At 41.8% G+C, this 24,571-nt stretch overlaps 1 protein-coding gene across 3 annotated transcripts in view; it reads left to right on the top strand.

Annotated features, from left to right (window-relative positions):
• TDRD12 (tudor domain containing 12) overlaps nt 1-24,571 on the top strand; it is a 120,578-nt gene that overhangs the window by 26,161 nt on the left and 69,846 nt on the right. For all 3 annotated transcript variants that reach the window (XM_075118409.1, XM_048816635.2, XM_075118410.1), the window contains exons 11-17: nt 2,024-2,100; nt 2,982-3,039; nt 4,459-4,563; nt 7,975-8,160; nt 10,311-10,467; nt 19,700-19,827; nt 23,757-23,948. In XM_075118409.1, the coding sequence (XP_074974510.1) occupies nt 2,024-2,100; nt 2,982-3,039; nt 4,459-4,563; nt 7,975-8,160; nt 10,311-10,467; nt 19,700-19,827; nt 23,757-23,948 (903 nt within the window). The remainder of the gene's footprint in view (nt 1-2,023; nt 2,101-2,981; nt 3,040-4,458; nt 4,564-7,974; nt 8,161-10,310; nt 10,468-19,699; nt 19,828-23,756; nt 23,949-24,571) is intronic.

Raw genomic sequence — 24,571 nt, forward strand, 5'->3', positions numbered from 1 at the left:
TTCAGAGCCTTTCTCCAATTTAAGTTTGTTTTGAATTCTGATCCTATCCTCCAAAGTGTTTGCATCCTCTTGCAGCTTGGTGTCATCTGCAAATTTTATAAGCATATTTCTCCATTCCATTATACAAATCGTTCAATATTTTCATTAATGTCACACAGTGAAGAGTACAGCACCTAATACATTAATATTTAGCAGTAGCTTGAATAATTGTATCTCAAACCAACATTCAAATTTTTCCCCAAATCAGACTTCTTGGAGGGCTTGCTCCTTGAATCTTCAGCTGATACACACTTGTCAAGAGAGGGGGTCTCTAGGCTCATAGACTCTGTCACTTGAACTTCTATTTGTCTGTACACATACAGTCTGTTTCTCTGTTGCATTTGCAGCCATGAAGTTGTAGGTCACATGTGAAAATTTGATGTGAAATGGCAGTCAGGGGTAAGGAACAGAGTTAAAAGGACACTAATTTTATTTCTGTCAGAAAAACTTTTACTTGCTACCTCGCCAGGTAGCATATTACAACACTTCATGCGTAGTCAGTTTCACTGTTTCTTTATATAGTCCAGGGGTCTCAAATTCAAATGACCACGAGGGCCACATGAGGACTAGTACATCGGCCCAAGGGCTGCATCATTGAAACCCCCCCCAGCCCCACCCCCATTCCAGCCCTTCCCTGAGGCCCCGCCTCTTCCCACCCCATCCCTGCCCCCATTCCAGCCCTTTCCCTGAAATCCCCACCCCAACTCTGCCCCCTCCCTGCCCCTAGGGGATACAGGAGGTGTGCGGGGTGTGGCAGGGGCTCAGGGCAGGGAGTTGAGGTGCAGGAGGTGTGCAGGGTGTGGCAGGGGCTCAGGGCAGGGAGTTGAGGTGCAGGGGGCTCAGGGCAGGGAGTTGAGGTGTGGGGTGGGTGAGGGGTGCGGCAGGGGGTCGGGGTGCAGGGTGCGGCAGGGGGCTCAAGGCAGGGGGTTCGGCTGCAGGAGGGGTTCGGGGGATGGGCTTCAGCATGGCGCCCACGGGGGGCAGGGCAGGCTCACGGCGCTCCAGGAAGCAGCCCTCACGGCGCTCCAGGAAGCAGCCGAAACCTGGGGGAGTGGGGGCAGAGGGCTGTGCGTGTTGCCCTGGCCGCTCCTCCAGGTACCACCCCCGAAGCTCCCATTGGCAATGGTTCCCCGTTCCCCGCGGCCAATGGGAGCTATGGGGGTGGTGCTTGGAAGCAAGGGCAACAAACAGACCCCTATGCCCTCCCACCCCCAGGTTTCGGCCGCTTCCCAAAGCGGCGCGGGGGCAGGACAGGCAGGCAGGGAGCCTGCCTTGCCCCCGGTGTATGCCAGGCCGGAGCTGCTCTAGGTAAATGCTGGGGGGGGGGGGGGGGCACAGAAAATAGCCCCGCGGGTCGCGTGTTTGAGACCCCTGATATAGTCAGTCTGTTTCCCTTGTTCTTTTGTGTGGATCTTTCACACAGTATCATGGGAAAATACTTTAAAAAAAATAGGAGAATTTGATTTTAAAGCCACAAAAATACTCAGGGGATTTGAGGACAGGCATCCCATTTTGTGAAGCAGCCTATATTTTGGGTGAGTATGTCCTTTTAAGGTTGGTGTTGGTATGGTAACTGATTAATTTCTGGATTTATTTAGTGTTTAAGCCTTTTTATCTGCAATAGTCTGAATGTCTAATTTTTTAAAATATCTTCAGTGTTCTGATAATGTTGGCATGAATTATTAATCTGTTTGCATTTTCTCTTAATTCTGAAACAAAAATTATCTATTTCTGTTGCCTTTTATCTATTTTTTGTTCTGTTCTATTTTTTCAAAAATGTGAAATTAACTTAGTCTTGTCTTACTCTGGCCGTTATTGGTGAATTGCAGCTTTTGTTTTTTTAGCTGGAAGTGGTGGTGGTCTTGCATGAGAAACAAAACAAATTTTATCATGTGTAATTTTTCACATGGAATAATGATTTTCTAAAATGCTTTTCCTCAGGGCAGTGACAGTGTATTTATCTATTTTTGTCTTCTTTTGTTAGACTGTCAGAGCAACTGTGGGTTTGTCTTTTAAAGAAAATATAAATATTTCTGAGCAGCCTACTGTGCAGGTAAACAGGTATGGTTCAGGTATTATTGTGCGGTTTTTTGTGTTTACAGTTTTTGTATGTAACAATAATACAAAATCCCAAAGTGTTTTCAGCCAATTTTTTGAGGCCATTAAAAGAGAACTTAGCTTTTGGGGGGATTTGTTGATGGTGGTGGTTCATATTTGGAGTAAAACTAGTGGTTACATTTAAACAGAGAATTGGATACAGTTTAGGTAGTCAAACATGAACTAAGTGTAAGTATTGGCATGTCTCTTCTATGTTAGATGAATTTTAAGTCTTTTGTAACTGTTTTTGTATCTCTCTAAATTCATGCCATAACTTTTATTCTAGTGCATTAAATGAAAACATAATTAGAAAACAACTAAAGGAGATAAATGCAAAATTTAGACAGAATGCAAAAAATGGCTCCGTGAAGTATATTTTCCCCCTTATTCCTTTTTCCTTTTAAATATGTAGCTTTCTTTTCATGCACTTGCTAAGTGAGTGAATTTGGCAGTTGAAGCCAGACTCGGTCGGTTGTTTCCCTTTTTGAAATTTCAAACCCCCTTTTTCTTGGATTAAGTTGGATTTAGTTTTCTGTATCTTCAGAAATTAGCTATTGAGATTTGAGTGGTGGTTCCCTTAACTGATTGTTATAGGTCAAAGGCAAGTATTAAATTCTGAACGTCTTGATTTATTAGTAACAACAATTTCTGTTTTCTTGTGAATTTCTTCAGCTTTTTAAAGGGAATTTAAAGTCTTTGCATACATGCTAGACATTTGAAATATTTCACAGCATATTAATGTATATATAATTTTAAGTGAAGTTAAAAACTGGTTGTGATGGTGTTTTGGAAAAGGACATCACTGTTTCATAAGTGTTGGATTTAATAATTGTACACTTTTTCAGGCTCCTGCAGTTTTTGAATCCTGATCCGTTGAAAACTGATGTTCATTATGAGCAGCAGGTACTTCTAAAACTTAACTTCATATTTTTATTGTATACACTTCACTACTAAGCTCTTTATGGCCTTGTAATTGTACATTGTTTGTTTTCAAATGAGTCCTATTTTAAAATATATTAAATACTTTCTTATAAAAAATTTAATAGGACACAACAGCGGCATTATCATAAGACAAGATGTGTATCATCATGTCCTTATATTCAGAACCTGAATTGTTAGCATTTATCTTGGCATTCGTATTGTTTTCTGTGTAATTGAAATGTGATAATACTTTATAATTGTGTAGATTTGCTCTAGGTAGATGTGATTCAGATAGACTTATGAGAGCAACTTCTGGAATTCACACATGCTTTTTGGTTATTTTATATCTGAAAATATTACATGTGCAGACACTTCACATATATTCCAAATAGCATAATTTTTGGACAAAGTTTGTCTTAAAAATTAATCTTAGTTCATCATTCTAAAATATACTGAATTTTTAGAGTTTTCTATTTGAATATCAACTTTTAATGACTAAGGATTGTTACTTTAGGAAGTTTCAGCAAAGAATACACTGTTGCTTACAGGAAGACTATATGGTAAAACCTTTGTATCAAAGTTCTTGTAAATCCCATTTCAGAGTGGGAGAGCAAGTTCATCTGTACCCCAGAATGTCATCTTGAATAAAATATTTTTAAAAGTACAGACCCCTTGGCTAATAGTGAAAATTTTATTTGAATGGACAACATGGGGGCTGTCCATTAACTGCTCTCAGATTTGTGCCCAGAAGTTCTTATTCCTGTAAACAGTAACTAAGAGCAGCCAGAATCTGTGTAGTGGATGGGAGAGGAAAATGAGATGTTTCCAGTTAACAAATGAAGATTTCTTCCTCCTTTGGGAAAACAAACAAGGAGACTTTGTTGGTTAGCCCAGATTTTTAATATGTTGACAGGTTTGGGTTTTTTTAGTTCATAATCTAACAAGAACAACCATGCAAACGCACTGAGTCTACATGCTTAAGAAAAGGTGTGCAGATTTTTGGCAAATTATTAAAATAAATAGGATTTTCAAAAATTGCCTCTGCACATTCCCATTTTCATTATGCATGCCACTATAATCTCTCAGTTTTGAATCCATCTAGAAATGCAATGCCTAATGGGATCATGCAACTATTCAGCTGAACATTTAAGACTGAGCACATGAAAAAAGTATGTAGAGTCCCACTTTCTTTGAGCTATACTAGTGGGAATATGCAGAAGCACTTAAACTGGCGAATAGCCTTTCTTACTCGTAATTCCTTTCCTAAAAATGTAAAATCTAAATAAAATGTACTCTTTGGCCACTTTTGTGGGATAGCATATGAAATAAAAACTTTTTATTACATACTTTTTATTACACATGTTTTTGTTAGTGTTTTCTAAATGATGTGTGTACTTTCAGGAGTTTCAAAAGATCAATACAGAACAACCTCCTATTGTTCTCAGCAACAAAATAGAGCCACGTTCAACTCTTGAAACAACACCACTTTTGGTAGATCTGAAAAAGGTAATATTAACATTTATTGTATGATACACTGAATATATTAAAGGATAGTTCTGATGCCCCAGCACACTCCTCAAATATTAAAGGACTCAAATTTTTTAAAGTGGGGCAGGAGTGAACGGCAAGTGTATTCATTTAAAAAAAAATACTACTTTCAGACTCAGTTCTCAAATTTCCAGCCCCCGCCTCTATTTCTTGGTGAAGGCAGGAGCTAAGAGATTGCTTATTTTATGATACAGATGGAAGAAATGGAGAATTGCTCCAACAATGAACTGGCAGACCCTCCCAGCCTCCTTTGGGAACCTCTGTTTTGGAAAAGGGTATTCGCCTATATGTGTTTCATCCAAGAGGCATAGAGGGGAATGCATTTATGCTTAATTCCCTTTGCTTAACATGGAGAGCCAGATTCCTGGGGAACTGTTTTGGGGGCCAAAGCCAGCAATAAGCAGGGGATGGACAGGGAAGGTGCTGATGACAGTAGTGTCTTCTTCTCAGAATTTAGAGTGGGAGAGGATGGAATCTTTTATTATCTGAGTGCCTAGCTACTACTTTTAACACAGAGATCCTTCATTTCATGGCTTCCATTTTCACTTCATCCGCTGATAACTTTAGGGTAATTTTAAATGTGTTCAGGTGCGATTCAGATCCCATTATTGAGCATATTATCTCAACAAATCCTTCAATGACTGGATGGTAAGGGTCAGTTTGGTTTTTTTGTGAAGTGGACAAAAGCTTTTAAATACACCCAGTTTATTATTTCATTCAACGCCAACTATATACAAGAGAAGTATATGGAGCTGGTTGAATTTTTCATAGTGGGTCAGTCTCCTCACTGATTTTACTTTGGCTTATTTAATCAAAAGGATCTCATTGATGGTCGCTGGCCTCAGAATGGTTCCTCAGCAGTGGTTCTTTAAATAATGTCCCTATGGTGGCTACTCTTGCAGGTGTGGCAGCGCCTGGGATTGAATATCTTCATCAGCAGTGCCCGTCAGACCACACATGCGCACCTCCCTCTCTTGTGCTGTGAGCACGATGTGTATATATAGCACTGTACGGTCCGACCGCCCTCAGTTCCTTCTCTGCCACCTTTGGTCTGGGGTGGAATCCACAGCAAAGCTTGCTTCTCCTGTTCTCTCAATAGCTAGTGCCTTACCTGTTAGTTGTAGTGTAGTTAGTACTAATACTCCTTTCTTCAATCTAAAAAAAACATTTTTTTTTGTTTTTACTTTACCTTTACAGCAATTTCAATAGAGTAGACCAGGAAGCTTTTTCCCCTCACCCTTATGCCCAGATCCCCAGGGTTTAAGAGGTATGCCCCTCTGGGGCCGCTTTCTTGGTAATGGACAGCAACCCACAGTGTATTTGCTGCCTGGGAGAGGGACACGTCCCACAAAAGTGTGCCGGTGCCATGGCGTAACAGTCAGAGCCAGAAAAGACTGGGACATTTGGTTAAAATTTCTCCTCATGGAGAAATCACTGTGACCTGCATTGGACCTGGGCCCAGACTCCCCTCCTGTGAGGCCCTCATGCTCTGCCAGGTCGTCTGCCTATCCTCATTCCCTGCTTCTCTTGAAGAGAAGAAACGGGCTTCCTCCTCACACTCTGAGGCACAGTCTGCGAGAACACTATCCTCTGCAAGGTCAGTTGCCTCAACATCCTCTGATAGGGGACATAGATCCAGGGCCTGTCCAAGTACTTCCTGTACTGGAATGAAGAAATGGTCTAAAGACCCTAACCAAGCAGACCTACAGCCATCGGCACTGTGTCAGGTCTGGAGACTGACACAAGCAAGCTTCAGGAGCTATGGCACTGCAAAACTGCTGTCAATATAGGTCCCTGCCGACCCACTGCCTCCTCAGTTCCTTCTTGTTGCTTAGTTCGACAGAGGGGAAGGCGGGTGGGTTTGGAATGGACATGAGCAACACATCTTGAAGAACAACAGTTACGAGAAGGTGAGTAACCATTTTTCATGCCCATATCCAAGATTTTTACCCAAGATTCCATCATCTTTCCATCTCAATCAACCAATGCACCTTTCTTGCTTCTTCCTAAAGCCTCACAGTAACCAACAGGAGGCAACACTACACACCCTAGACCTGAAACGAGCATTAGCATTCTACTTAGACAGGACTAAACCTTTCTGAAAATCACCACGATTATTCCTCTCAACCACCAAAAGATCCAGAGGCACATCTATCTCTAAACAACGCCCTTCCAAGTGGATCCTGCAATGTAGACATTCAGATTACGAACTCCACAATAGTCTCCTCCTGCAATTAGAGTACATTCCACACATTCACAATCCCCCTCGATAGCTTTTCTCAAGAATGTCTCCTTTGCTGACATTTGCAAAGCTGCCACATGCGCATCAACAGACACTTTTGCACATCCCTACAGTATTATGCATGACACCATAGCAGACACACTCCTAGGACATACTGTCCTGTCATCAGCAGTAAATGTTACTCTGAAGCCTTAGCCTTCCAATTGGGGCACTGCTTTCTAGTCACCTACAAGTGGAGCACCTGTAGGGACATCACTTGAAGAAGAAGAGAGGGTTACTTGTCCTGTGCAGTAGCTGAGGTTCTTTGAGATGTGTGTCCCCATGAGTGTTCCACTACCCGCCCTCCTCCCCTCTGCTTTGGAGCAGAAAATGTACGCTCTGCAGCAGAGAAGGAATTGAGGGCAGTTGGGTTGCACAGTGCTATACCTATGTTCAGCTCATAGCGTGAGAGCGGGGTGGTGCACATATGTGGTCCAACAGGCACTGCTGATGAAGATTTCTGATCCCAAGTGCAGGGGGCATTACTGCACCCACAAGTGGAGCACCCATAGGGGGACACATCTCAAAGAACCTCAGTTACTGCATAGGGCGAGTAGCCTGTTTTTCAAATCAGCCCCATTGAGACTTAAATTTAGAAAGCATAATTACATTTAAAAATTGGTATGAAAGTGATTTAGTAATACTTTTGAACAGGCCTTAGGCCATTTAAAGCAAGTGCAAGTAATGTTTTTGGACATTCTGAAGCACTTCTAGATTGTACATATACCTTCTCATGTTTAGAAGAGAAATGTTAGTCATTCCATCGTGTAATCTGTTTGCTTGACATTTTAGGTACATTATAGTTACTGTATATGTGGGTCTAAGAAATCATGATTGAAGGATCCTCCTTTGGGGGCAATAAGTGATCCAAAAGTGGAGGTAAAATACAGTGAAACAAGCTTTCACCACAAAAGTTAAATATGTTGACCTAAGAAAAATATATGTTGCATTTGTTTCTTCCTTTTAGATATTTCAGATCTTTACATCTTTTTTTTAAGAATACATTCAAAATTAAGCACTTAAATGCCCCAAACTTTTTTGACATAACACTTTTCATTTTTATTTATTTATTTATTTATTTATTGTAGGAGCTTCTCCGGAATAAATTTCTAGGTCCTAATCTCACAGAATCTTATTGTTGGCCACCAATAGCTCGTGGATGTGATTCAGTTGTCATTTCTCATCATGGAAATGATCCTTTTTTGTATATTCCACCCATTCTTACATTTTTACAATCAGGGAGCTGCTACAAGTCTCTGCCAACTAGGAATGGAGTAAGTAAAACAAAAAATGTTTATTTTACAAGACAGTGCCATTTTTTTCTAATTTTAAGTGTGACTTCACAGTTTCATTTGAAAATATGCTCACATTAGGAGTGTAAAACCTAGGCAACTCAGGAATAATTTGTAATGCAAAGGCAGTTGAAATATGCCTCAAACTCTTTATTTTCCAAAAATTGGTAGATTACATCTATGTAACTGTTCTAGACACATCTCTGAGGGAGATTAAACAAGATTGTGTCCCTATCCAGCTCATTAACAACTTTTATAAAATGTTTCTTTATATTTAATTCATATTAAGTAAAAAGGGGATAACCCTAATATCCTGGTGGTACTCCTAGTTGGATAAAATATTTTAAGTATCTAAATTTCCCCTGCAGTTTCATTGGATCAGATATTCTTCTTTGAAGTAGTGTCCCTGTGGATGCTCCATATCAGGTTTGCATGCGCTCCATGCACCTTTGGTTATGTGCACCTAAAGTGACGCATCCATAGGGAATACCTCTCAAAGATTTCCAGTTACTGCACAAAGTAAGTAACTTCTTTCTTTCCCTGTGCTTACCTGTTGTGTAACTGTTGCTGTATGCTGTTAAATGCTCCTAGATTTCACTCTAAAGGTATCTGAATTTCAGATTATAGATTATAAATGCTGTCTGTCTGTACTTTTGGATATTTTGTATAGAGCACTGTGGGATCCTTCAAGAAAGGTTTTTATGATTACTGAAAAGTTCTGCATTGCAGTATTTAGATAGGTAATGTTGATTCTCTGAGATGTATTGTGACTGTGCAGAAGAAAAGATTTATTTCTGTTATGCCACTTCATTAATATGAAGGGCCAAACTTTGTAATGGTGGCAGAAGTGGAGACACTGTTATGGAGCCTCACTTGGACTGGTACTCACTGTTTAGGAATTAAATAGCTTATATGTAAAATGCAGATGGGGAAGAGATAGAAACAAACCATCTGTGGGTAGCTCTTCTGTATGGAGGTTTTCTATGAAGACTTCAGAGGGAGTGACTTTTTGAATGAACTGTGTGGTTGTGGACCCTCACAAGAGGGGGTTCGTCCTCCATCACTCTTTTCATCAGATAGGAAATCTATGTAAAAATATCACAGGGAATAAAGGGGAGTGAGGACCACCTGGGATCTCCTCTTTCTCCTTGCCTGGTGCTAATGTGGGGTTGTCTTCTACCTTTTCACATGAGGACTTTGACTGTTCAAGATATGATTAGATGGGTGGCAGAACCTCTGGATCTGAAGCTTACAGTGCTACAGTAGAAGTTCTCTGGAGTTGTTGAGTTTTGTATGTCCTGAATTAAGCCTTTCAAAAAGTATGTGCGTTATTTGGCTCTTTGAAGCACAGAAGCCAGGATCTGAATTACCCGCATTATTGCCACGTCAGTATGGACCTGTATGTGGAGCAAAGCCCTTGCCCGGAGCCCACTATTCTTGGGCTCTGGACACATCTTTGGCCGACCAAGGCTAGGTGTTAGTAGAATAGCTTAGCAAGTCAACCAGTTGGAAGATCTGTCCCACATTCACTAATCACTAAAAACTGAGTTCCTGATTTTGCATGGTGATTGGTCATTTAGGGCCAAACTTCCAAAAAGTTGGGTACATGGAAACATGCACACACAATTCAAGCACTATCACCTGCATGCATGTGGGGCATAAGGTTTTTTTTAAAATATCTAAATATTATCTACATGTGCAGGGGATAGCATTTCTTAAGTGTTTGTTTGCACAGAAGTTTGTGTTTGTAGAAATGAAGGATGCATTTTGGCTCATTTGAAAACCTGAGCTATAATGTGTATAGTACAGTAGTCAAGTAGCCATGACTTGATCATGCATATCTATTGCTTGTTGCTTATTCTGTGGAATTGTGCTTCCTGTTCTGCTCTAGTTAGCCTTTCCTCTAATCCTCCATCCGTCTGGGACCTACACTATTTGCACGTAACAATTTGAGAGAACCTACTGTACTGAACAGCTTAATTTACAATTTTAGTAAAATCACTCATATTGCAAATTTTATTCCTGCCTTACAAGACTTACTACTGATCTTCTATCCTCTAGCGTTCTAAACTTTTCTAGTCCTAAACTCGGAAATTGTGTGAACTGATGTCTTTTGTTGTGTGTGTTTACAGCCAATAGCATTAATCGTATGTCCTGGGTGGAGGAAAGCACAGCTTGTTTTTGAATTATTGGAAAAATATGGCAGATGCTCCAGGCCACTTCATCCAGTGTTGATATTATTAGGACTGAATAAAGAAGAAGCCAAAAATATGAAACTTCAAAGAGGATGTAAGAATATTTTACCGCTTATTTATGCTGTAAAATGATAGGGGTTATCTTAAATTTGCGAAGTGTTTTTACACTTCATGTTATGTAAGTCTGTGATTTTAAAGGGCAGTAACGACAATAAAATTTTACAAAGCATGTGTGGCTTTGGAATTCCATGAAAGTGCTGGACTAGTGGCACTTGGTAGAGCTTAATGCTGGTGCAGTGAAAAATCCTCATGCTGCTCTGCCAGTGCATCTAAGTCCTTACCTATAATGCCTCTGTTTTTTAAGACGTCATTAAAGTGTATGACACTACTTCATGTGCTTCGGAGTGCTAGGCAGGTGGTTTAAGTATCTTGCTGAATTGGGACATTAGTTCTACACCTCTCAATCTTAGAGATTAGCAATTTTGTTGTTGTTTATGTGAGGCACAAAGATGTCTACTGATGAAAAAAATGAGATTGTTATTTACCAGGCTTCATGCTGGGGCTTCAATTTTTTTTTAAACATAAAATGGGCAAGAGCTGTTAATGAATCGTGAATAGGCTACCTGCTCTAACTACTAATGTTAGACAATTTGCATTGGGTATTACAATGGAAGTATGTTGTAAAGATTTGAAGTCTGGAAAGGGCAATAGGTGTGCAGATGGATATGAATAGAGCAGTTCGTGCATTAGGGACAGCTTGGAAGAATGTGTGAAGGCGCTAGTTGCAGATGTGTATCCCTAAACTCATACTCATGACCACTGTCACTTTGAACCAATATTTCTAGCTGTAGAAGGCGAGTCTATTAACCCACTTTACTATCTATCCCTTTATTCATTGTTGTTTGCATTCAGATTTAGTTACCTTTTTTTGGCTTTTTGTTGAGGGTTGTTCGCTAAATTTAAAAAAATGCTGGTGGCTTTTTTTGCTAGAATGGCGAATAACAAACAGGAAACAAACTTTTAAACGTTTTTTTTTAAAATGGCCTGTTTTGGCTTTCTGCTCTCTTGTATCATGCATGCTATCTGAAGTCCCTAATGAGTGAATTCAGGGCTAGATTGAGACAAACATAAATCTTGTTTCTCAACTGGTGGTAGGTTTGTGTGTTCAGTCTGAGTATTCTTTATATCATAAATGTCTGCATAATTATCAGTTTTGTTGAGTGATCATTATAATAGATTTGAATTTTGTGTTTCCTTACTAATTCTTTGCAAATCTCTAGACTCTAGTGTAATACAACTATGATTTTCCCCCCATAAATTTTAATTTTAAAAAAAACTAGATTGACTAGAACCAGATATAGAAGTACAGCTATGTAGCTACAACTATTCACTTCATTCACAATTTTCCAAATTGTGAATGACTTTCCTAAGAAGAGACTACTGTTTAGTCTACATAGTGTGGTGATGATTTGTAGAAGTTATGTTTGGTTTTACATGTTGGCTGAATCCACATCTCTGCTTAGTGAAAGGGAGGGGCATATGACCCTAAGCCGTCTTCTTACGTCCCTCCTATCCCAAGGCTGCTGGGGACAGAAATAGTTCCTCTTCAAGTGGTTGCAGATGTGTATTCCGCTCTGCTGAGTGTGCACCCAGCTCATTCAAGCTAGAGACCTTTGCTTAGCAGTACCCATAGGGGTGGGGCTCTGGCCCTCGTAGCCCCTCCCAGGAATATATTAGGGTGGCTCCTACCCAACCCCCTTGCAGTTGATATTTACCTCACAGTTTCTGAGAGACAACAATGAAATTGTCTGTAAATAGTTAGCACTACCCTTGTAGTTAGTGGCTAGTATTTACTTTAGGAATTATCCTGTTTATTGTAGGGTTTTTTTGCTAAGCCCTCTCCAGGGTTTAAGCACTGTCCTTTGTGTGGGGTGGCTATTCCAAAGAGCCAGCATGGTGGTGGTTGTGTGTAGGAGAGGGGCATATAAAGAAAAGTGCTCCATTTGTTGCTCCATACAGATCACACAGAGCTTGCATTTAAAATAACACCTCATTATTTTACTGTGAGGCCAGTTTTGCCGTCAGGACCTTCTGTGGATTGCCAGGCCCATCAGTCTCCATAGCTGGTGTGTGCCTCAAATAGTCTGCCAGATTCAGATTCTTCTCCTTGGAAAAGAAGAGAGTGGTCCCCTTGCTCTGATCGCTCAAGAACGAAAACTCATAACACTAGTTGTACCCATTCTAGGGCTCAAAGAGACTCAAACCTGTTGGCGTACCAGGCAGCAGCTGACTTACTTTGTCTTTCCATCTCAGACACTTCACTGATTCAGGAATCCTCTTCTGGAATGGTACTCCTGACGTACCCTGGGTGGTTGCCTCAGGGAGACTTGCTAGAGAGGTGAACCTAGTCCCATCGTTGGCACTGAGACATCCCTCTTCAGTACTAATACCATCTTCAGTGCCCACAACTTCACTAACCAGGATCTCAACATCTGCAGGACTGATTCCTGATCCAGTACCAACCTTCTCCTTGGTACCTGTTGTGACTCCAGCATCAGTCGTTTTCGGCTACCAGCTGTTGCTACAGCTTTGGGTTGCTAGTCAGTGACTGCGCTGGCTACAGTATTGCTTTGATGCATCACTGGATCTCAAACAGAGGTGCGGCATTTGGTAGCCCCAGCAGATTTGGTCCCTCTGTTAACGGTAGGCTATTTGGGATGCTCTTTATACTCCAGCTTGGGATCAGCTGTTGCTTCTTTGTCTCCTTCCAGGATTTGGTCTTGCAAATCCTCTAGACCTCCTATGAAGGACTGTCAATGGTACAGAGATTGATCAGAAGATAAGAGAGATTGGCCTGGTGCTTATTGGCCTCTGGTACAGCACTCATTTCCACATTGGCTGCCTTGGCATCCATGGACCACTGCACGTTTTTCAAGATCTCAGTTGTATTCTAGACCAGGGGTTCTCAATCTTTCTTTCTGAGCCCCTCCCCCACATGCTATAAAAACTCCAGGGCCCAGGGAGGCTCGGGGGGGGGGGGGGCATTGTGGCATGTACCTTGGACATAGGTGTTGTTTGACTTCGGTTTTTGCGGGGGGCAGGGACCAGTGGGGCTCGAGCTAGCTTCACATGGCGGGGTCCAGGGAGGGAACGCCACCTCCACCCCCTGACTCACCTCAGCAGGTTACCCAGCCTGTCGGGGTGGGCTGGGCAAACAAAAATTATAATTCAAAGAGGGGACTCAGCTCAAAAAGTTTGAAAACCGTTTAGGGTGCAGGGAGGGGGTAGCTAGAGGCTGTGTGCAGATGGCGGAGGGTAGCTCAGGGTGCAGAGAGGGGTGTCTAGGTGCTGTGTGAGTGTAGGGGGGGTAGCTCGGGGCTACCTAGGGGACCTAGGGGCTGTGTGCTGGGATGGGTCCCCTGTGGTCCCGGTTCCCAGTGGGCTCTGCCAGCCACAAAGCCGGGTCCACCCACCTGGGCAGCTCTTATTGGCTGCCTCTGTGGGAGCAAAGAGGGCTGGGAGCTGAGGAGCAACCCCAGGCACCAGCAGCAGCAGAAGATGAGGGAACACTGTGGCTGCCTGCTCCCTGGGACCAGCCAGATCAGCAGCAGCCTCGCACTGGCCGACTCCAGCTTCCCGTCTCTGACTTGGCCAGGGGGCAGGGAGAGAAAGAGATTGAGTGGGGGAGGATGGAGCTGCCCTGGGAATGCCCTGCTCTTGATCTGCAGTTTTAGGGGAAAATGCCCTCCATACCCCAACTCTGCCCGTGGGCTCAGGGCTTCTGCACCACGGGGAGCACCAATGCTCGGGGCTCCGAGATTCTGCCCCGCCACTCTTGGCTTTAGTCCTGTGAGTGGTGCCAGGGATCTGCGTTTCAGCTCTGTGGCTCCTGGCTTCAGCCCCACCGGGGACGCCAGTGTTTGGGGCTTCAGCCCCCTGTGGGGCGCTGGGGCTTGGGCTTTGGGTTTTGGCTGTGGGGACCCTCGGTCCCCTTAAAGGGCTCCGGGACCCCCAGGGAGCCGTGGTTCCCTGGTTGAGAACTGCTGTTCTAGACTGAGGTCACTAAATCGTCTGGTCCTTCACCTTCTGCCTCCATAAGAATGGTCATATCGGGTCAGACCAAAGATCCATCTAGCTCAGTATCCTGTCTTCCAACAGTGGGCAATGCCAGGTGTTTCAGAGGGAATGAACAGAACAGTAAATCATCAAGTGATCCATCCCCTATTGACCATTCCCAGCTTCTGGCAAAGAGAAGCTAGGGATACCATCCCTACCCATCCTTGGTAATAGCCATTGATGGACCTATCCTCCATGAATTTATCTAGTTTTTTTTTTTGAACCCTGATATAGTCTTGGCCTTCACATCCTCCGGCAAAGAGTTCCATAGGTTGACAGTGTGTTGTGTGAAGGAATACTTCCTTGTGTTTGTTTTAAACCTGCTGCCTATTAATTTCACTTAGTGACCCCTAGTTCTTGTGTTATGAGAAGGAGTAAATAACACTTCCTTATTTACTTTCTCCACGCTAGTTATGATTTTATAGACCTCTATCATATCCCCCCATAGTCGTCTCTTTTCCAAGCTGAAAAGTCCCAGTCTTATTAATCTCTCCTCATACGGAAGCCATTCCATATCCCTAATCATTTGTGTTGCCCTTTTCTGAACCTTTTCCAATTCCAATATATCTTTTTTGAGATGGGGCAACCACATCTGCACGCAGTATTTAAGATGTGGGCGTATCATGGATTTATATAGAGGCAATATGATATTTTCTGTCTTCTTAGCTATCTTTTTCTTAATGATCCCCAATATTCTGTTCGTTTTTTTGACTCTGCTGCACATTTAGTGGATGTTTTCAGAGAACTATCTAAAGTTACTCCCAAGATCTTTCTTGAATGGTAACATCTAATTTAGACTCCATCATTTTATATGTATAGTTGGGATTATGTTTTCCAATGTGCATTATTTTGTATTTATCAACATTGAATTTCATGTGCCATTTTGTTGCCCAGTCACCCAGTTTTGTGAGATCCCTTTGTAACTCTTCACAGTCTGCTTTGGACTTAACTATCTTGAGTAGTTCAAGACAGTGGGTTCAAGCTGATATTTGCCCTTGCTGAATTTCCAACGCTGTAAGAGGAACAACTTTTGCTTCAGGATGAGGTTCTTGTTCCACCACCTCTGTCATCCTCCTTGCCAGATGACTCCATAGTCCCGGACTCATCCTTCCTGATTCTGGAAGACTAATGTTTATCAGGACCTTCTAAGGATATGTTGGCAGTTTTGTGTATCCAAGCTGATCTTATTCAAGAGTGCACCCATAAATTGCTGAACATTCTGCAGCCTTCAGCCGTGGGAAAGTTAGCCTTCCTGGAAAATGAGACTCTTGGAACTAGCAAAGTCCCTGTGGCACATGCCAGTGTCTGTGCCACCTACACCGAAACATACTGACAAATGTTACTACATCCCCATGAAAGATTTTGAGCGTTTCTACTCTCACGCAGCTCCCAATTTCCTTGTGGTGACTGTGACTAGGGAGCAGATTTATCAGGCAGATATGTCTATGCCTAAAGAAAAAGAGATTAAAAAGTTTGACTTAATGGGCAGCAAGGTGTACTCTGTCATCTGTGCAGACGCTCATTGCTAATCAGCAGGCATTTTTGTCGAATATGACTTTGTAAATTGGAATTCACTGTCTCAATTTAGAGATAAATTACCTTAAGATGCCAGGGAGAAGTTCAAGTCTTTCCTGGCTGAGGGCTGTTTTGTGGGGAAAATACCACTGCAGTCAGTGTTCTCTGTGGCGGACACCTCATCTAGGGTTATGGGCTCAACTATGACAATGAGGAGGACTTCTTGGCTTTAGAACTCAAGCATTGCTCTGCATGTGCAACAGACAATAGAAGACTTAACATTTAGCAGGCGGTCTTTGTTTCGGAAAAGACAGATGAGACTTACATTCTTTTAAGTATTCCAGGGCCACGTCACATTCTTAGAGGTTTATACCCCATCAGTAAAAAGACATCATTTGAAACAACACTTCCGTCCATGCTCACAGCAGTATTTTAAACAGCCTTCTTATCCTAAAGGCAACACGACTTCTCCAAGAGAAAACAGAAGTTGATAAGAGAAGGCCTTTTGGTGTGGGCTTTAACCAGCCAGCTTGTCCTTCATCTGGCAAGCAGCCACATTGACTCTCCCTTCCCTATGGGGTCAGGTTGTCCCCACATCCACCGTGATTGGGACTGAATAACCTCAGATAGTTGGTCCTAAGCACTGTGCCATTCAATTCCTACCTATCCATCCATCCTGGCCCTTTTCTGGGACTCCTCTCATGAGTCACTGCTCCTTCAGCAGGTCCAGACTCTGTGTTCATTGGGGGCTGTAGAGGAGGTCTCCCTGAAGCATCAGGGAAAGGGACTCCCAGTACTTCCTGATCCCCACATCCGTGAGAGGGGTGAGGCCTATTCTTGCTCTTTGTGGTCTCAACAAATTCATCAGATGCATTGTAACCTTGGGCCTTGAATCTTTGGGCCTTGAATCACAGTGACTGGTTTGGTGCCCTCAGTTTCCAGGACACCACCTTCTAGGTGGCTATCCTCTTAAGCCACGGTATACGGTTCTCCTCTTTGTCTTGTCATTGGTGCTATGCTTCTTTAACAAATACATGACAGTGGTACAGTGTCTCCAGGGGAAAGAGATTCATATCTTCCTGGACAATTGGTTGGTGAAGGACAGATCTGAACAAGTAGTTCATCAGGTGCGTATCACACTGCACCTCTTCAGACAGCTAGAGTTGATTTTGAACAAAGCAAAGTCAAAGTTGATTCCAGCTCAAAAAATTGAGTACATTGGGTACATTAGACTACATATTAGAGGGCCTTTGTCCCACACAGGTGATTCTAGATAGCTCATCTTTGTCTGGACCTCAAATCCCATGCTTCGACCATGGTCCGTGTGTACCTCAAGTTATGGCCACGTGCACTTACATGGTTCAGCATGCAAGATTACCTCTTTGTCCTCTGCATGATAGTTGAGGTGGTCTATCACTCAATTGGCAATCATTGGACAAGCTTGTCTGAGTATACCTCCCGAGATAACTGGATTCTCTACAATGGTGGGCAGAAAATAGCAATGATGTCAGGGTGTTCCCTTTGCCTATCTTCTGCCAACCAGGCATGTAGTCACTGATGCCGTCACAATAGGTTGGGGAGCATATCTAGGGACATAAAAGATTCAGGGTTTGTGGTTGGAACAAGAGGCTTCTTCTCACATTAACGTACTGGCGTTTCGAGCTATTTTCAGTTCCTGCTGAGCCTGTTGGGATCAGATCGGGGAGCAGCAGTACACGTTCTTATCAACAATATCACTGCAATGTATAATGTGAACAAACAAGGAGGAGCCTTCTCCAGCCAGCTTTGTCGAGAATTAATGAAGCTTTGCACTTTTTGCCTCAAAAAAGATGTGCACAGCTTCTCACTTACCGGAGTCTCAGAACTAGTTGGTGGATGATCTGAGTAGGACCATGAGAGGTCTCTGAAGAGCAGCATGGTCAGGGAATGAGGCACCCTGTTGGTCAACCCATTTGCAACAAAAGGCAACCAGAAAAATAATTTACTAGGACTATCTGTTTGACCAAGTGGAAGCATTTTCCATCTAGTCAATAGCTAAAGGATTTCAACTGATGTTAGCTCATGTTCAGGACATTGTGGATTATTTGTTAAATTTGAAGTCCTTGGGTTTGGCTCTTAGTGACTGCGATCTCAGCGTTCCAAGGGAGGCCAGTATTCTCAAACTCTCATGATAGTGAGATTTCTCAGGTAGACTGTATACCTGTTTCCACCTATGAAGAAAGGGGTCCAATTGTGGGACCTCAGTACTATGCTGACTGACCTCAACGGTCCTCTATTTGAGCCAATACCAACTTGCTCATTGTCTCTGCTTTTCCAGTAAACCGCCTTTCTTATTGCTATAACTTCTGAAAGGATAGTTAGCAAAATGTAAGCACTTCTGGCAGGGCTGCCGTGTACTCAGTTCTTCAGAGGCAAAGTGACCTTGAGGCCACATCTGAAGTTTTTTGTCCAAAGTAGTTTTGCAGTTTACCTTAACCAAGTTATTCCCTGTATTCTTTCCTAAGCCACACCTTGAATGCAGATGAACAGCAGCTTCATATGTTGGGTGTGAGAGGGTCCTTGGTGTTCTGTCTGGGAAGAACTGCATTATTTAGTTTTCTTACCTTAGGCTTTTGAGGATCGGATGAAAGGTCAGCTGGTGTCTGACAGATGATTTCCAGATGGATTACTGTCTGCGTTACCATGGCTTATGAAGTGGCTCAAACCACTCCCCCACAGACTTTATGGGCCCATTCCACAGGGCTCAAGCAACATCGATAACTTTCTTCAGCAATATTTCAGTTTTGGACATTTGAAGGACTGCTACATAATCTTCCATGTATATGTTTGCCAAACGTTATGTGATGCAAATCTGGGGAAGTCAGTTCTGCAGTCCTTGTTCAAATAGACTCTGAGCCCCACTTTCTATCACTACTGCTTGTGATTCACCTGAGTATAATACACATCTGCAACCTCTTAGAGGAAAAAACAGTTATTTACTGGTACTGTTACTGTTTTTTGAGATGTGGCTGCAGATGTGTATTTCACGACCCACCCTTTCTCCTTTCTGCATCAGCATTTCCAGCTTTGGGTTCCGATGTGAAGGTAGTGAAGAGAGTCGGGGCACCACCCCCTGTGTATAGTCATGGGAGGGGCTACTCAGCCAGAGAGCATGAGCGTTGCTTTGATGGGTACTGCTAAGTGAAGTTCTCTGGCTTTGATTCACTGGGCACACCTAAGTGGAATACATGTCTGCATCCACATCTCAAAGAACACTAACAGCTCAGGTATACATAAATAATTCTTTTTTTCTTGGCATACTGCTCTTAGTTACTTTGGTTGTTGCGTTCCCACCACGTCCCTCCCATCACTCCATTCCTGACGTGCACCTGAGGTGAGGAGAGGGATTGGGTGGCATAGGGCCACCTATTGTGGCTTTAATCACTCAAGAATTACCATTCAGCAGGGGGCAGGATCCTTTGCTGTCCCTTTAGGACAATTTTTCAGCCGTTTTGTCCTGCCAGACTAGGAGCCAAAGATTGAGACCATGGACTGTATAAAAATGGTTTGAAAAGATTAATAATTGCTATTAATCGCAAACAAAATGGCCCAATTTTATGATTACTGTAATGTTTTAATTGATGATATAGTATTTTTGAAAATAGAAAACATTACAAATCAAAGATGAATGTTAACTCTTTTCTTCTAAAATATAGGTGAAGTGATTGTAACTACACCACACAGCCTTTTGAGACTGCTTGAACACCATAGCTTATTATTTCTTAGACTTTGTCATCTTGTTTTTGATGAAGTTGATAACTTGTTCTCTGAAGCTAGCAAACAAGTGAGTATGGTATACATTCAGATAATACATTACTTCAGTAATATATGACTTTAAAGCCTTTAAAGGGGGTGGGGGACAGGGTATAAATATGAAATTTGTATAAAAATAAAAATTACATCCCATGATGTAATGCCCAAGTGTGGCATGAATTTAAAAAACAACCACCCCGGATGTGAAGACATATTACGTGGTTTAAAAGAAAGAAATAAAACCTACTTTTGCTGCTAAATCTCCACCGATTTTGAACAATGGGTTTCTTTTTCAGATAAAGCAAACACTGATGTGGCTTTCTCCCCACACCTCTCTCCCTTCCCTTTCACCTCCATCTTATTCTGGCTGTTCCTCACTACTCTCAGAAGCGTTATGGGAGACCCTCCACTCCCCCAAAGATCAGCTGCTTTTTCAATGTGGTGGCTACTGTCTCTGAAGAGTAGAAAAGGAAATAACCTAATTTATGAGACTAGCATGATGTCCTCTTCTTAAGTAGACTACTTTTTTTAGACCCTGCTAAAAGGACCCCTCTCCAGTAATTGTTCCATTGAGGTCTCTTCTTTGGATTATGACTGGCAGGCCCCTCAGTCTTCATGGTATGCCCCGCAGTCTTCATGGCATGCAAGGCAGAAATGAGTTCAACCAGACATTACCACACACTAAATTCAGGAGCTCCAAAAATTTCTGTTAGGAAACCTAAGCTTTTTTACAGATAAATTTGTGAATTTGTCTTTTGAAAGACATGTAGACGAGTCCCTGGCTTCTACTCCCTTTTAGAATTCCAGTTTCAGGGGACTTAATTGTTGCGTCTTATACCTCTCAACTTTCTCCCACTCCAGTATTCTCCACGAAAGTATGAGTTCTCTCTTCTGGCGGCTAGATGAGAGGGTAGACAAAGGCTAGCTATCATGAACTTAACGGTGCAAAACTCAAGAGTCTTCTATCTTAATTATTTCCTAGAAGCAGGCCCTTATACCCTGTCAATATGCATGGTTGTTTGTTTTTTTCCCCAGCTCTTTATAGGAGGGGAAGTGTTTTCCAGGCAAAGGAGCCTTTTAAACTTCCTATGAGCAGACGTAACCTTACAGTTTTTCTTTGGAACTGGCAATATTGGTCATTGTTCTTGCTCAACAAAGCAGGATCCCCAGAAAGAGACTCTTGCAGGGTGTGAGCCTGTCTTCCTATGTTTGTATTGAAGGAATTGTGGAGTTCTCATAGTATCCAGATGCTAATCTCTCTTTAAGGCTAGTATACCAGAAAGTGCTATGAGGTGAGGAGGTCATTTCTCTGCTTAGGTCCTGCTGTGACTGAGGCTTCTTTAGTCAGAAGTTTTCAATGGAAGTGGAAGGCAGTATATCTTTAAAAGGTCTCTGTGATAGAAAGATGGCAGAGAGTTTCAAGAAAGAAAATAGCTTTTAGCGTGGCTTAGCCAATTCTTGAGTTTTCAGCACATAGACTTCTTTGGTACCTAATTACAGATGTACAAGCAAGGTATCCTTAGTGGGTCCATGTATCAAAGACAATTGGGATTGCCTTTGCCTACTATTAAAATTGTTCTATATATTTCTAGACTTCATAAGTTTATATCCTTTAAAAATATCATCTCATAATTCCCACTTTTGGTTGGGATCTTAATGTGTGACATGTTAGTGCTTTCTAGCCCTTAAATTTCTGGCCTTCTGAAGTACTGTCTGTTGGACATGAACCTTTCCCTCATTTTCTATTCAAACTGCCACTGCTGGCAGTGGTCTGACCTGGGCATCATTGTGAACAGCTCAGTGAATTGAATGTAGATGAAAAAAGCAAAGAAAATGTTAGGATCCATAGGGAAGTGGATGGAGAATATCATAAGAAAAGTGATAATGCCAGGAATGGCCCCAGAATATTGTGTGCCGTATTTGATACCTCATTTCAAAAAAGATATTTCCACAATATGTGGTGGGAAAAAGGTCTGACACCCTTGTATTTTCTTGATTCTGAGGTGTCACTAGGGGTACATTATTGTTCTGTACTGCCAGAGTGGAGGACAGACTTTTCTGATAAAATGTTGACAAGCCTTTGCTACTCAGAAGCATCTTTTTCCACTCAAGGAATCATGGTCCTGATGGAAATTGGGAGTGGTAACACTTGGGGTATTTCATCTATTTTTTACACCGTAGCATTATAAGTGTTTCATATAGTGAAATGTATTGGAATGTGTCTGCACCAGTTTAAATGTCAAAGTTAGTCAAGTGAAAGTGAAGGGTCCCAAGTTGTCCCTGCTCCCTAAAAAAGCACTGAATTATATGGACCTGTTTTTCCCTGTCTCAAATTCAGGTTGGTTCAGCGCTGGCCTGTTTTGTCTCCTGTGTGGGTTTTCCTGTGGTAGCAGCATGCCCCAAGCTCACCTTACTTCACCACTGTGATGTTGCATATGCATTCTCTTGTCTAGCCTCCGGGTGGCTCCCTCCACCTTGCTAATTACTTGTTCTTGTCCACTATTAACTATCTCTCTACTAGAACTTCTGTGTTTGCTGAGCCATGTCTTTGGGGTTTTCAGACCCTTCTGGAGTGTCACTTGCCACTCTGTCTTGGCCTCCACTTTCCCCAGACCCCAGTAGCTCCTTCTGTCAAGATCATCCTTTTCTCAGTAGCTTTCTCTGAATGGACCCTCTTACGGTCTTTTTTTGTTTTTTGTCGAAGGAGGACCCTATGAGATGCTGCCCTGGACAGCTCTTTAACTTCTGGAGACCACCACAGACCCAGATTCCTACCGTGGTGTAGGTACATATCACCATTGCTAAACACTGTTTGGTGGTCCTGGAGAGTAACGTGAAGCTTTTTCTTCAATAAGCAATAGCTTTTTTATTAACAGGGTTTTAGAAGGTGTCTCAAGGATAGGCTGTAGCAGAGCCACACTGGTTCTTTCCCATTTTTGAAGATATCCTTTTTGTCCTTTTTGAAGCAGACCTTTTATTGACAGTTGCTTCTTTAGTAGGATTTGTCTTAGGTTTGGATAAACCATTCTTTTGAGTCCTTGGGAGAAGTATTGCTTAAATTTTAAAGGGACACCAATTTGAAGACTAATCAGTTTCATCAAATGAATTTGGAATAATTTCACGTCTCTGAATTATAAAGATGTCTTAGCTTTATGGACTTCATGGACTAGTACATGTGTACTAGAAACTTGAAAAGAGTTGATTCATCTCTCCACACAGACTTTTGTGTGGTAGTAATAGTTTGTCCTGTAATATCAAAGGATGCCTTTTTCTAACAAGATTCTCCAAGTGGCTCACTAAAGTAAGACTTCCACTTAGCTTACTGTTTGCTACATCTGTTATCTGTATTGATTATGGGCTTGTGTACACAGTGCATTAGTCTGCACCAGAGGAGAGCAAATTTTAGTGCTCACTAGCGTGTTGCGCACTAACTGTCCCATGTGGACCCTGCTGGTGTACACTAAAAGTCCCTCCTGATGAGTGCTATTGTAGTCTCAACACACACTTGGAAACTTTTAGTGTATGCCAGTAGGGTCCACATGGGACAGTTAATGCATGACATGCTAGTTGCGCACTAGAATTTACTTCCCTCTGGTGTGGACAAAAGCACTGTGTAGACAAGCCCTATTCCTGTTTATAGGCTGAGAGAAGAGGGACTTACTACTAGGCAGAATTATTCATTGGTAATATTTTGTCTTTGTACTCTCTTCTGACATACTAAATATTCACTTTCCCCTCTGTTTCAAGATGCTGCTTTACACAGTATTTGTACTATAAAAAATAGCCCTTCTTGCTTTGGAAGTATCTAACAGGGAAGAAGTGGATTGGCTGGTGCTTATATATGAATAACAATTCTTTTGCTTTCTTGCTTGATCAATGCTGCCTTCCCTGACTTTTTCTGATCACAGAATAGAACAAAAGAAAACTTGCCAAAAAGAAATTCGTACTCCTGTTTTACAGATATTTACTATATTAGAGTATTACAAGAAAACAATTACTGTTGAAGAGCGGGAATCAGCACCACATCAAATTGTTGCTGTTGGAAATCATTGGAATAAACATATAGAACATTTAACAAGAGAGTTCATGAATGATCCTTACATTGTGATAACAGCTATGGAAGAAGCTTCCATATATGGAAATGTGCAACAGGTAAAAATCCAGAGATTATGCTGTTCTTCCAGGTTAAAGTTGTATAGTGGGATTCTTTACCTTATATTTAGTGACAGTTTGCATTACATTGACAGGTTATGTATGCACATGTATCTATTTTCGTTTGCTCAAAAATAGGAAAACATTCTATAGTTTTACCATAGTAGGATGTAGAAAAGATAACAAGGGAAGTTTATTTTAGAAATGGTAACAGAAGACTATATGCAAAAATGTGTATGTTTGGTGTTTAATTTGAGATTTTAATAGTACAAAGTCTGTAGATGGATTGATTAAAATTTCTACAGCTGTGCTTTTTTGGGGCTACGTGCTACAGATAAGGTCTTTCATTATTATTTATGACTTAAAAGTTTCAGTTAGGGTAACTTTATTCTTCTAGACGAAATTCCCCCTGCACTTTCAGTTGTATGTAGTATTCACTCCCTATTTTCTAACTTTTGTTTGTTCTGTTTTATTTATTTAGATATGATACATGGGGGAGGAAATGTCTATCCAGAGCGCTAGACACCCTTAACATAATTTTAAAAATACAATATCATAATATCAGCTTCCCCCAATGCAAATAACCAAGAGTGACATTAAATCAAACAGTATCTCAAGATATT

The sequence above is a fragment of the Caretta caretta genome, chromosome 12, assembly GCF_965140235.1.
Source record: "Caretta caretta isolate rCarCar2 chromosome 12, rCarCar1.hap1, whole genome shotgun sequence".
Classification (NCBI taxonomy): Eukaryota; Metazoa; Chordata; order Testudines; family Cheloniidae; genus Caretta; species Caretta caretta.